We start from the raw sequence: 14,296 nt of genomic DNA on the forward strand, positions 1-14,296 counted from the left end.
CATCATCATTCTCCTGCCAATAAAATGCTTTCTCTCTTCCAAACTCTGTCTCTCTCAGTGTCTCTTAATCTGTCTATCTCGCACATCTCCAGCTAATATAGAGCAGATGAGAGCTGCACTTTACACTCATTCTAGATTGCAAGCAGATGTTCTCTAGTTTTTGACAGTGAAAAGGGTCTCGATGACACCAATTCAGTCTTTTTCTGCTTCTGATTTGCACCTCCTTGTTTATTGCCCTCCCCTCAGGAAACACATTATTCTCTCTTAAATCAACAGTTCCACTGAAGGAAATGTGCTAAACTTCTGCAAGAGGGCACTGAGGGTGACTTATTTATATTAGGAATTTTATTATTTCTGAAGGATCGTGTGACATCATAAGACTGGAGTAATAATGCTTAAGATGTGCCATGACAGAAATAAATGATATTTTAATAGATGGCAGAATAGGAAAGTAACATAACATACCTTATATAGCCTAGTTAAGTTATGACTATAGTGCTGTTTTAAAAATATCAGTATGCAACTCTCAGAAATAAAGGTGATGTCACTGGGGTGGTACCTTTTAAAAAGGTTCAAATTTGTACCTAAAAGGTCCATATTAATACCTTAAGGATACATATTAGTAACTAAAAAGCACAAAAGTGTTCCTCTTAATTTTTTTAGATATTAATATATATATATATATATCTGAGGAACCAACATGGACCCTTTAAGTACAAATGCGTACCCTTTGAAAAGGCACCACCCCAGTGACAGCTCGCATACCTTTTAGGGCTGGACGATTTAAAACAGAAAAAAAAAAAAAAAACATTTGGTATCGGTATTTATTGACAGAACACTATTGTCAATAACGATAAAAAAAAATTTGGTATGAAGTTTCAGTATGAAGCGCTATAGTTATTTTAATATATTAAAATGTGACTGCTGAGCGTGTGCCTCGGAAGGAACACCAATAAGCTTAGGGTGCAATTTTGTCATTTTCTATAGAGACTCACGACTTGCATGAGGCGCACATGGAAGCGATGCACACTTGTTTAGTAAGTGGTAGGGCTGTGCGCTTTGGGGAAAATATCTAATATAGATTTTTATTTTTTTTTGACCGATATTGCGATTTGATTTGAGATTTAATTCTGTAGTCAAGCTTCAGCTTAATAATCTGAAAGCCGTGGCAACAATTCTGAGACCGCTCTTAAAAATGACCTGTATTTATTCAGTGTCTGAGTTTAAAACCAAAATAGTCCCTTATTACCAATGCTCTGTCTCTTTGATATTAATTCCTCTATTAATGCTTCTGAAGCGGCAGACAGCATAATCCCACTTGTCCACGCTTTCCGGTTTTATTTCGTTTTTTTTTTTTTTTGTGGGCATTCCGCATAGTTCGGTTGCATAATTTTGATTGAAAATGTCACATACTAACTGCAACGTTACAAATTGCGATTCAGTTTCGATTAATCCCACAGTCCTAGTAAGTGGCACACACTTTCCAGGTACAACTAATTAAAAAATATCTCAACTATCTCAATACAGCAGCGCTTTTTACTTTTCCCCAAAAACTTGCATCTGAAATGCAGCAATGATTTGTTTGTCTCTGACAAAAAGCTTGATGGTCGCCAGTTACGAGAGATGCCAGGCGAGGGTGAGGACAAAGCGCATTGAAAATGGATCATGAGTGAAGGTATCTTCTGAATGTGAAGAGAAGCGCAGCAGGTTATGGGGCCATTCACATATTGCATCTTTTGCAAGTGCAACATTTAGGTCGACTAATTAGCTAAGACAAACACAGAACACCAAAACATTGCAGTGCTTTTACACACTATGGATGTCAATGGTTACTGGGATCCAGTTTTCTTTTAACTGTCTTGTATGTCAAAAAATATAGACAAACAGGATTGTAACTAGTAAACGATAAGAGAATTTTAAGTTTTGGGCAAACTATCTCTTTAAGTCTTGAATATGTCAAGCTGCTGTAAACAACTCAATGTAATGTTTTTGGGTGAATAGTAGGTTACTAATCTAATTACTTTTTACATGAAGTAAGTAGTAATGCAATCAGATCTATTACTTTTTAAAAGTAACTTAACACGGTCTGCAACAAAAATGTGGCCAGCGAAAATGCTCAGTGTCTAGTAATAAAAATAAATAAATAAATCACTTGCCACAGTCACAAGTGTGCAAAAAAATCCTGTACAGAACACTGTGCCATGTGAACGTAGACACAAGCAGGTCCATTATATCCGCTCACAAATCTATCTGTGCAAAAATCTACTCCGTATCAGTTCATTTTCAGTGAACTCCCCCACTATCTCCGCTTTCCACTTCCCTCTGTCTTTCCATCTCTCTCTCTGTGTCTGGCAGGCAGCGCATGCAGACGCTCCAGCTTATTACATGATTAACTCTCAGTAACCGGTCATGGAGAAAAACACTGCAGCCAGAACACATGCATCATGAGTTCCCATTCTGAGCTTGGGCTTTTAATGACCACAGAAACATCTCACAGTCATTAAAAGCACATTAGAAAGCCCAACAAACAGAAAAGAGGAAGCGGATTGTGAGCGCTTGGAGACACTAAACAATAAAGATTAAAGCAATTTTGACTTTAGGACTTTTAAGGACTGTTAGGAGCCACACATCTTCACATTCTGACCACAAAAGCACAGTTTAATAAATGGAAATTGGAGCAGAAGTGGCTTTTCATATTAGTTGCCATGCATTATAGTAGCAGTTTATTGTGGCGATCAGAACAGCTAATCTTACCAGTTTCAAAATGCCAGTCCAGGTCCTGTGCTACTGTGCAGGACGCCAGGAGGACGATGAGGAGGGCAGGCAACAATGACACCATCTGTGTTGCCATAGCAACAGCGACACCTGGTTACCTGTCCAGAGCTGAACGGTCTTCTACAGACATACCTGAAGATAGAGAGAAAGAAATACTCAGTTATTTGCAGAAATTTATAATCATTGCATCAAAAAATTCTCAATGTTTGACTGTAAGACTCTTTTAGGACTTTATTACAGCTCACTGACACTGAAATTGTGTCATGACACCAGTATTGTGAATCATACCACCTCATGTGTTGTATGAAGATGTACATGTGTAAGAAAGTAAATCTATTTTGTGTGGGATTCAGTTCATCTTTTATGAAAATAAAATACAAATCTGTATGCTTTACTTAGATTAGTACAGACTGCTGCATCAATAGTTCTGTGAAAGTTTATTCACGCATGAAGAACAGCGATTAAGGCCAGGAGTTTCATTTAGTAATATATAACGTTTTTTTTTCAACAAAACCTTAAAATCAAACAGTTTTTCAAAGCTTAGTGCTGGTCTCTTATTACTGGCTCAAACAGGACTTTATTCACTTTTTAGGGTTTGCAATTGAACAACTACAGCTTGGGTATATTCAATTCATTTATTTAAGTAAGATTGTGATACATGATACTCATGCTCAACTGAGACTTTTGTTCATCTATTGAACACAAATGAAGATATTTTAGATGAAATGCAAGAGCTCTCTCACCCTCTATAAACAGCAATGGTTACAAAACATTCCCCAGCAAAAGAACCAAAAACACTGTCAAATCATTTAATATGATTTCAGTGGTGCAACTGTAATCATAAAGCTCTAAAAATTACTTTATTATGCAATGTCTTCTGTATTAGATCAGGGTTAGCTTTTACTAAGCAACACTTTACTATGGAGATACTTGCATGACTCTAATGGCAATATGTAGTACTGCCATTACAGTAAGCACAAACCATGACTACTTGATGCAGGAGAAAAGATTAAGGCAAAAAGGGCCATATTTTTTTTAAATGCCAAAAAAAAGTGTTTTCAGAGCTTAGTATGATTTCAATTTAACCACTTAAGTCACGTAGAATGTTTTAACAATGTTTGGTTCCTTTTCTGCCCTAAAACATCTCGAAATGTCGGCGCCAATAGTCTAGTGGTTAGAACATCGACACATAGCACAAGCTGCTCATGGCAAACCAAGTTTGATTCCTGGTTAAAGGTTCTTTGCTACTGTAATCCTTCCCTTCACTCAGCTCCACACACTGCCCTGTCTGTAATTTCCAGTGTCTTGTCTATAAAAGGTAAAAACCCTGAAAAAAAAATCTTATTTAAAAATTAAAAAAAATTTAAAGTTTTAAGACTTTCAGATTTCATCTAAAACAATAGAATTTGTGCTCCAATAACAAACAAAGGTCTCAGGGGTTCAGAAAGACATGATGGTGAGTAATTAGCAACAGAATTTTAATTTTGGAGTGAACTAATGCTGGGTTGATTTCTTGGTGTGTGGAATGCTGTCTTTGTCACCAACAATATACTACCTCACATTATATGAGCAAAATTAGTAAAACCTAGGATTTGTGGTCTTCAAGTTTGTCGTCTCTAACATTTTGAAAATCTTATAAGTAAAAAAACTGTTATAATCCTGTCAGTAACACATGTTCAGGTAAACACACTGGGGGTTTGGTGGAAATGTACTTTCACTAGTAATTATTTGAGCTGATTTTGTGTTAACATATGGCCTTGGTTATGAGATCTCAGTGTGTGATGAGGGGAATCTCCAACATTCTACAACTTAAATCAACTGGATTGAACAGATGTAAACACTTGATATCATTTCATTTACACTGGTGGTCCATCAAGTCTAGAAACTCTCCCAAACCCAACACGCTCCTATTTCAACAGCCAAATGTACCAGAACACATTAGAAAGAGATTTAGTGCAGTACGCCATCATTCCAAGTAACACCACCCCCTTTGACTCTGTGAATATGGGACTTTTGCTTGAACAATAAAGTAATTAAAAACCAGCCATTCTTTTCTTCTTTTAGCAAATAAAATTGACTTGATGCCTTATTATCATTTAAACATGAGGAAAGTAAGATTCAGTGAGTAAAATACGTATTGAACTTTTTGAATATACTTCTAAAGGAACTGTTTAGATTTTGGTAAAACTCCAAACAACTCAAACATACATATAAAACAATATCCAAATAGCAATGAAATTACATAAAAAGTTACTAAACAACTGAAATGTATTTAACATTTTATTTAAAAGGCTCTTTTGGTAATGAGAGCTTCAAAACACATCTAGTATGTTGAATAATGTGACATGCATTGCTCCGGTGGACATTTTTTCAACCTCAACAGTCTAAAAACCTTAAAGGTTCTTTGGGTTTCTTCTATGAACTTGCTCAGGTGATTGGCTGGGCCATTCTAGCAGCTTTATTTCCTTTTTCTGAAACCAGTCGAGAGTTCCTTGGCCATGTTTGAGGTCATTGTATTGCTGAAATGTCCACCCTGGTTTCATCTTCATCCATTTCTGACAGTTGCCGTTCGGTTATTATTTTATGTGGAAATGCACATTTTCAACGTCATGTTCTACTTTTGATGGCATTTCTAGTGAGAAGACTATTTTACTAAGAAATATTCTCTTGGTTATCACTGAAGGTTTCTGTATTTAGTTGTTCATGATTTAATCATTATGCTGTCTCAGAAGTTTATCCGAAACCAGTTTTTACGAGGTTGTCTTCATGCAGAAATGCTGCCTACAGAGACACTACCTGACAGGGGAGAGAGACAATAAGTCAGCTGACTAAGCTTTTGATACAACCAAAATTGCAGTTTTACTTTTACAGGAATAAATACAATTTTAAAAAATAAACAAAAAACGAAAAGGGTGTTATAAATTGTACAAATACAGTAGGCAACATTTTGTCGCCTTGGAATTAGAAGGTTATATCTGCATTCTAAAATATTTTGAGATATTGAGCTTCAAAGTTTTTGCATTCCATACATCAAACAATATGTAACAGTTCTCTTTCATACATGACAGAGACCCCTAAATGTACTCTAAAATGTAAATCAACATTATCCTAAATTTGCAAATTGGGAAGAAAAAAAAAAAAACAGGGTAAATGCAGAAAAAAAAAAACTTCTGATTTTCAAGTCATTTTCCGTGTGGAATTATAAGGTTCTATCTGGCAGATCATAAATTGAAGCATTACTTTCCAACAAATACATTCAATACAATCTGCTTATTCTTTCCATTTTTTTTGCTTTCTATAACATTTAATTAATGTTTAGATGAATATTTTTCTTTTTCAAATTAAGCATACAAGGCTGTGCTAATTATTTTGTCCAGTGTAAATGTTACGGTTATGTAATTAATATGGTAATATTTATTGAATTATATGTCTTTTATGTTTTATTCTATTATATTTATTGAATTATATGCCCCATTAATTAAATTAAGTTTTGCCCTTAAAAGCCTAATATCAAATGAAAGACTTTAAAAGAAAACAGACAATGAGCAAATAAGTCGTTTAACAAAGTTTAATGAACACTGAAAATGTTTCACTGATTAGATACACACAAATAAAAATATATTTTACATTTAATATATTTAAATTTTTATTAATAACTTTTTAAAATAACATCTCAATGTTAAAAAATGCCTCTAAATCATCACATTTACACACATTTTTTCAGTTTCAGGTTTCTTCTCAATTTTATAAAAAAAACTATTTTGTTTCTTTCTGTTTTTTTCTTCTTTCAACGCAGCAATCCGGCAAAATGACAAACAAAGCTGACCCTGATTGGTCCTTTTGCGTGCATTTGAAATGCTGATTGGCTCACAGAAAGAACCTTATATAGCCAAGCTAGAGTTCGACTTTCAGATTAAACCTTTTTTGTTTTTTTACATAAAAAGTCTTGAAATGTAAACAACTTATACAAAAACACAATGTAAATAAGTTGTCATTTAATAAGAATATGTGAATACCTCAATTTTGACAAAAAGTGTCAAATAGAAACTGATTCTGGTGACTATTTAAAGTTGATCAAAAAGTTTTTTCAAAATAATTAATTTTTTTGATTCACTTCAAATGTTGACTACTGTATTTCATAATACTCACTGTCTTTTACTGTTTGTTTCACCGCCTAGATAAGCATCATCAGAGAGAAGAGAAATGATATTGTCTCAATACACTTATTACCAACCAGTAAGATTTTCTGTCATTTAAACGAATAAATCCCGATGCTGAAAATTCAGCTTTAATAATATTTCTAATAACATTTCACAATGTTACATTTTTTGCATCTAAATAAATAAATAAATAAATAAATAAATAAATAAATAAATAAATGCAGCGTATAAAATGTTTATTACAAAAAATATTTGAACAGTTACAGTAGTGCATACACACAATAAATTACAGTTTGTATTTTGTTTTGTCACACATGCTGTTATTCCAGCATCGTCTGGAATTGCTGTTATTCCATCCTCGTTATAACAAGGTCTGTGTGAATATCAGATTTGTGTTTGTATATGTGTTTTTCACAGCCATGGAATGAGAGATGTGTGTGTGTGTGTGTGTGTGTGTGTGTGTGTGTGTGTGTGAGCAGCTGTCCCGTGTGGAGTGACAGCGCTGGTTCTGGGCTTTCTGAGAGAGACGGACAGCTGATGCACAGCTGTGCAGACACAAGGACAAAGAGAGAGTAGAAGAGAGAAGGAGAATCTGAAAGGAGGTGTGGAAAAGAGGTGTAGACGAGGCATGTATGTAATAGACCGGGCTTAATGGACTGTGTGTTAGTGTGTGGATGTCATATTCAACATACTGTGTCTGTGTGTATTGCAGCTGTCCTGAGCTCGAGACAGGCGGTGGCCCAACACACACACAGGCTGCAAGTGTTTCCAAATCCTAGAGAAAACAGAAAGGAAGCTGGACAGAAAGAAGAGTTTGTGTGCCAGATAATTTACAATTGTACCTCAAGTTTGAGTTTGTTACAGCTGGCATTACAGATCCTCTCATGCCCGCTGATAATAAGCGCAATCGCTGTTGTGTAACCATAGAAACCAATCAACATTTTCAATTCACCAGATCCAAATGATTGAAAGTGAACAAAACACTGAATCTATGGTCTAACATCAACACGCCAAGCACCAGTGTGGGTACAAATGTACTTTGGCAAATAATTAAAGGAACTGCTGGCCAGTTGGCTGGTTGCTTTATTATGAATGGCAGCCTTACGTCATTCAAGACAAAGTCTAAAAACAATAGTCTGATTCTATCGACAATATACATAATAGAATTAACGTATTGGCCTGTCACCATATCCATTTTTTTGTGGTACGATATATAGCACCAAAAACGCCATAAACGATATTATTGTGATTTTAAGATCAATTTGACACTATAATGGCTTCATAATGCAAGTACACTCTGCCAAAGTAGACATAATATTTTATTCTTAAGTAGGGCTGTGCAATTAATTGAAAATCTGATTTCAATTTCGATATTGGCTTCTAACGAATATGAAAAACCATTAATTGAGATAAACGATTATTGCATCATATACCGCCCCTTTCCAGTTGTACACGTGTTGCTCTTAAAAGCGCAAAAGACCGCATGCTACTGTGTGTGTGTGTGCGTGCGTAGCACACACAGTCAGACGCATACGTTTAGCACTCGGTCTCATTCGCACACTGAGACAAGCAGAGCGCACACATCTTATTGTGAGCGCTGTAATGGTCAAATAGGTGTCAAAACGTGGTGTTTAGTGATTATTCATAGTAACCCTCATTTATTTAATAAACACAGTTGAGGTTTAAAAGACATGTGAAAGAGAAACCATTCAAGTGATTCCTGCTGCCACCTGTTTCTATTATTAATCAAACAAAACGAGAAAATCCCTCATTGCTCTGGACTTTTGTAGCTAAAGTGTTTTTCTTACAGTGAAGATGCTTGAAGCAGTTTGTTTCATATTTTTATTCTTTTGTATTTATCTCTCTTTTGTTTGCAGGGTGGAAAATAATATATGCAGTTAAAGTCAGAATTATTAGCCCTCCTGAATATTAGCAAGCCTTTTCCTCCCCAATTTCTGTTTAATGGAAAGAAGATTTCTGAAAATAATAGTTTTAATCACTCATTTCTAATAACTGATTTATTTTATCCTTGCTATGATGACAGCACATAATATTTGACTAGATATTTTTCAAACTACAAGCATTTAGATTCAAAGTGCGATTCAAAGGCTTAATTAGTGTAATAAGGCAGTTCATTGTATAACAGTAGTTTTTTCTGCAGACAATCAAAAATATATTGCTTAAAGGGGTTAATAATTTAGACTTTAAAATGGGTTTCAAAATATTTAAACCTGCTTTTATTCTAGCCAAAATAAAACAAATAAGTCTTTCTCCAGAAGAAAAAATATTAGAGGAAATACTGTTAAAAATCCTTGCTCTGTTAAACATCACTTGGGAAATATTTATTTAAAAAAAAAATTCTCAGGAGCGCTAATAATTTTGACTTCAACTGATTATCGTTTTGAATAATCGTGCTTACAATTATGACCAAAATCGTGATTATGATTTTTACCAAAATCGAGCAGCCCTATTCTTAAGAATATTTCAATTATAGTGCTTTTAACAATTGAATGATTAGGCATTGGAATCAGAATGTGAAAACGTGTATCCAAATAAATAACAACTATAGCAAATGTTAACAAAAAAGTGCAAGGTAAAAAGTGCAAGGTGAAAAGAGCTTGAGAAAAAAAAAAGTTACAGATCTGTTTTCATTCGCCTGGCACCCACATGAAAATGCTACAGTAACTTATAGTAAATACTACAGTGTTTTTTTATGAACACCTCCAATAGAGATCGAGGGGCTGTGCAGTCAGGTAAAATGTGGCTTGAACTGTTTTTTACGTATGGGCGAAATATACTGCATCACTAAAAATGACTGAAGACATGACTCTACATGTTGTGCGATAAGTTGACACTGACTATTGTGACAGGCATGTTAACGTATCATTAAAATAATCTAATTAAAAATTGCAAACTGAATGCTACATATTGGGCTTTTAATAGTACATGTTAGCAATATAGCAAAGTTAAGCATAAATGTGTTTAAATGTTATAAGCAGTTGGCTTTAAAATGCCTTTTTGTCTTCAATACATCTTAACATCACATTGACTACGTTTACATGGACATCAGTAACTAAATTATTTGCCTTTATCTGAATAAGACAATAATATGATTAAAGTGTTTACTGGAGCTGCTTTTTGAATGTTCCTCACATGATCACGGTTTACATGTTATAGTGCATAATTTGATTAACGTTGTTGCGTCACCATGCTATCCACATTTCCTCCGGAGTTTTTGTAATTTCAGATGTTTCTGTTTTAATTTGTTGACTTTACTGCAGTTTGACACTTTCACTTTCATGAAGGAATATTTCATGCATGTCCCCCATCACAAACGCTAGTATGAACTGCTGGTAGAGTCTTGTTTTAATAAAATTTGATACTGCACATATGGAAAAAAACCTTAGCATTTTACGATGCAGGTGTCTGTGGCCCTTCACTGACTCGGTAGGTGTAGAGAATAGTGTTAAAACAGCCATGAGTATAGACTATTGTGTCACAAAATGCGGCGAAAAATCCTACATGTCTAATAGTTTGATTGCGATGTTTACATGTCTGTATTGCACCTCAATAATGCGACTAAAATCTGCACACTCCATGTCTTAATCTGATTTCTGTTTAGTTTGATTATGACCTTAACCAGATTAAATTAATCCATAAATATTAATCAGTCAATAAATCATAAAAAGTCTTAATCAAAGTACCGTCAGAGGATCTGTTTGAATTTTTTTATTATTTGCATGTGACTTAATAAAATATGTCTGTGAATATAAATTTATAATGAAGTTGGAATTTAGCACGTTTGTGCATTTAGCACATTTAAAATATATATATAAAAATGTAATTATATGAACTTTAATGCAATACTGAGACATTTTTTAATTAGTTTCTTGTCGGCGCCAATGTTGTAGTGGTTAGTGCGTTGACACATGGTACTCCAGTGTTCACAGCGACCCGAGTTTGATTCCCACCTCGAGGTCCTATGCCGATCCTTCCCTCTCTCTGCTCCCCTCACTTTCTTGTCACTTCTCTCTACTGTCCTATCAATCAAAGTGAAAACCGCCAAAAAACAATTTTAAAAAAATTATTTGTTTGTTCAGTGATGTCAATTTTTGTAAATTCGATCAAGAGTTACATATAAATTGAACAGAAGTTTTTATCATGATATTGAACTAAGCTGCAAAAAAAAAAAAAAAAGTTTGTATTTATACACAGGTAGAATAACCAAAAATATTGTACTTAAATGTTAGAGTAAACAAATGTGCCAACCAAATTAAAAAAAAATGGCAAAAATAATACAAAAATTAATTTTTAATATTAGTTTAAAAATACAATTATATTTTCATCACTTATTAGTTCCATTTAATAAAATGATTATGACTCATGATTATCAGGTTACTACTGTGATTTTAAAGCATTATTAGGCATTAATATCATCTAGCATAAACATAAGCTTTTGTCGCAAGTTAAAAGTTAGATTTATCGCAGTATTAACGTACAATAGCCCCGCAAATATCACAGACTTTTAATTAATATTTTAGCATATAGGCCAGGTTACTGTAAAAACATTTATGTTTGAACCATTGAGCTAACCAATTAAGTCTCCAAACATTTGGTATGGTTATGAAACGCAAATTAATTCATTCATACTCTTCCCTTCGGCTTGGTCGCCACAGCGAAATAAATGTTGACACTATTTCAGCATGTTTTAGGCAGCATTTGCCCTTCCAGCTGCAACCCAGTACTGAGAAATACCCATACCACAAACACACACACACAAACACACACACGCACACACTCGCAACGGCGAATTTAGTTTATTCAATTCACCCATAGCACATTTGGACTGTGGGGGAACCGGAGCAGCTGGAGCTAACCCACGTACACACGGTGAGAATACAAACTCCACAAAAAAAAACACCAACTGACCCAGCCAGGACTTGAACCAGCGACCTTCTTGCTGTGAGATGACAGTGCAAAACCCTGAGCCACCATGAAGCCTTGAAATGCAAATATTCCTTTAAAAAAGCACTCAAAATTTTTTTAATAATAAATAATCATTCACAGTAATTTGAAGTGCCTACAACATCATAATTGTGCATGTCCAACTCACTGGTGTTTCTTTTTCTCAGTTTATTTAGAACTTCAGGGCAAATGCTTAATTAAAACTGTAGAAATCTAAAAGTAATTATTAGTGAAATATATAAAAAAAAACTAAAGAAATAAATAAAACAATGGCCAACATAAAATAGCTCAATTAAATGCAAAATTACACAAACTTTCAAGCTTGCAACTTTCGGAACATGCTGTTATTCACGTTTCTGCCCGCATCCTCATTGTGGCTTGTAAGATTGCAGTTACCGTAAATAAAAAGGTATTCAGCCTCACCACAAAATGAAGAATAGAACATAGAAATGACAGACTTTTTATTTTGTCCAAACAATATATATCGCCATATTGCACAGCCCTAATAAGAAATATTTATAGCTTGCTATTTTGGCCTCAAGCACAATGTAGAAGTGAAAAACACACCAGAACATTATTAAACTCAGGAAATGAGCGTAGCTGCAAACTCAGTGGTAACATAAGTTTACATGTTCAGTTTAATCTGATGTTTCAAGTCCCCAATAAACTCCTATTTCGTGTTTTGCAAAGCCAACCAGTTTCTATATAGGATCATTAGTGTCAGGTCTCCTTGCTGGAGAGAGTGAGTGAATGAGCTAAACCTCCTAGGTGGTTTACAATCATTCAGATCTGGTCCGGCGGGAGGCATTTAGGAACCAGCCTGGCCCCTATGTTCTGGGCTCGGTTTAAACAGATGAAGATCTTAAACACTCGGATGACTCATTGTGTACTTCAAAAGTCAATCAGAAACCCCTATACCTTATATAGTAACAATGAGGCTCATAAGTCAGGTTGACGCAGCTGAGGTCACTCGGGGTGTGATTCTGCCCTCGGGAATTTCACACAGCACATTTGTCAGTTCAGCTTCATTTAACAAAACCTTTCACAAAGTTTTTAACTGACTCGCCTGAAGCGAGTTCACACACACAAGCACATCAAGAACTGTCAGTATTAGACATGCTGATAAAGCAAATCTCAGAAACTTTCATAGTGTGTGCAGTTTTTTTAGTTTGTACCCCCAGGACATAACTGTAGGGCACGATACTGAAGGAGTTTTTCACTACATACAGTATCAGATCATCAATACATTCAACACATCATCAACACTGGCTTTCACCTTCAGGAATCTATTTGCACGGAGTTTAACCCCATGAACTGAGACAGAGATAAAGATGAAATACAAAGCCGTACACTCGCACTTGAATAAATCTAACTAAATTCCCTGCTCATATTATAATAAAATCAATGTAAAAAAAAATTGTGAAACAATTTTTTTAATAATCTGTAGGGGTGGAGAGGATATGATATGATTATTTATGATTAGGACATGATTAGTGGCTCTGCCTTTTAAATGCTTATTTTTTTAATTATAATTAAATGCATAACAATAACAACAACACTAGAACATGTTTTGAAGAATGTTCAAAGGAATGTTAGAGAAATAAGCTATTTTAACTAGTGACAGGGAGCTTTCCTCCTGGGTCACCAACCACACTAATGATGTCACACACCTGTGATTTGCAGTTTGGTTAAACAGAATACAAGGTTCATTCATTGTACCTCGCTTAAATGATCTAAGAAGATTTTGCAGATCCTGAATTTTTAAAAATCTCTATAACTGATCTCAGGCTAATTTGGTTTTCAAACTCGAATTAAACTGTCTGGATAAACTGATCTGAGATCGCTGTGTGTGTTGTGACGGACAGATCTATTGATCTACAAAATCATCCACAATGATCAGCGATTACGTTGCTGTGCCATTAACCAATGACATCATCTGAATAATATTTAATTGCATGTGAGCAAAATTACATAATATTCATAATAAATGGTTTGTTAAATATGATACGCAATAACTTTACACATTTGTTGTGGGCTGCAGGCTTTACAGTTTCATGTGTCAAGAGTATTTAGCAATTTATTTAATTTAACTTTTTTAGTGCAGATTTTCTTTAAACTTTTTAAATTAATTTTAAAATTAATTTTGCATTAAAAAGCATTTTGTTATGGATAAAGGTGTCTGCAACTTTTGCGAAGCATCAAATCACCGGCATATTAGCTGTCAAAACATGTGCATGACTGGATGAATTATTATTCCTTTCCTTAAAAAAAAATGAATATTGTGCATTTCCATTATCATACACAAATTGTACCAAAGATGAGTCGGTGCCTTAAAATAGTACACATTTGTATCTAAAGTCCACATTAATTAATGTTTTCTTTAAACCCCTTGGGGA

At 34.5% G+C, this 14,296-nt stretch overlaps 1 protein-coding gene across 25 annotated transcripts in view; it reads right to left on the reverse strand.

Annotated features, from left to right (window-relative positions):
* The window catches only part of ddr1 (discoidin domain receptor tyrosine kinase 1), a 73,702-nt gene that overhangs the window by 42,299 nt on the left and 17,107 nt on the right, over positions 1–14,296 (reverse strand). For 19 of the 25 annotated variants that reach the window (XR_015511328.1, XR_015511329.1, XR_015511322.1 and 16 more), the window contains exon 2: positions 2,755–2,907. Coding sequence is in view for 13 of the 25 variants with exons in the window: in XM_087286927.1 (XP_087143053.1) it covers positions 2,755–2,851 (97 nt within the window). In the remaining 12 variants the exon portion in view is untranslated. Of the gene's footprint in view, positions 1–2,754; positions 2,908–7,627; positions 7,711–14,296 lie in introns of all 25 variants that reach the window. The other 6 variants (XR_015511323.1, XM_087286923.1, XM_087286919.1 and 3 more) reach the window with 1 other exon arrangement.

This window comes from Danio rerio, chromosome 16 (genome assembly GCF_052040795.2).
Source record: "Danio rerio strain M-AB ecotype USA chromosome 16, GRCz13ab, whole genome shotgun sequence".
Taxonomy (NCBI): domain Eukaryota; kingdom Metazoa; phylum Chordata; class Actinopteri; order Cypriniformes; family Danionidae; genus Danio; species Danio rerio.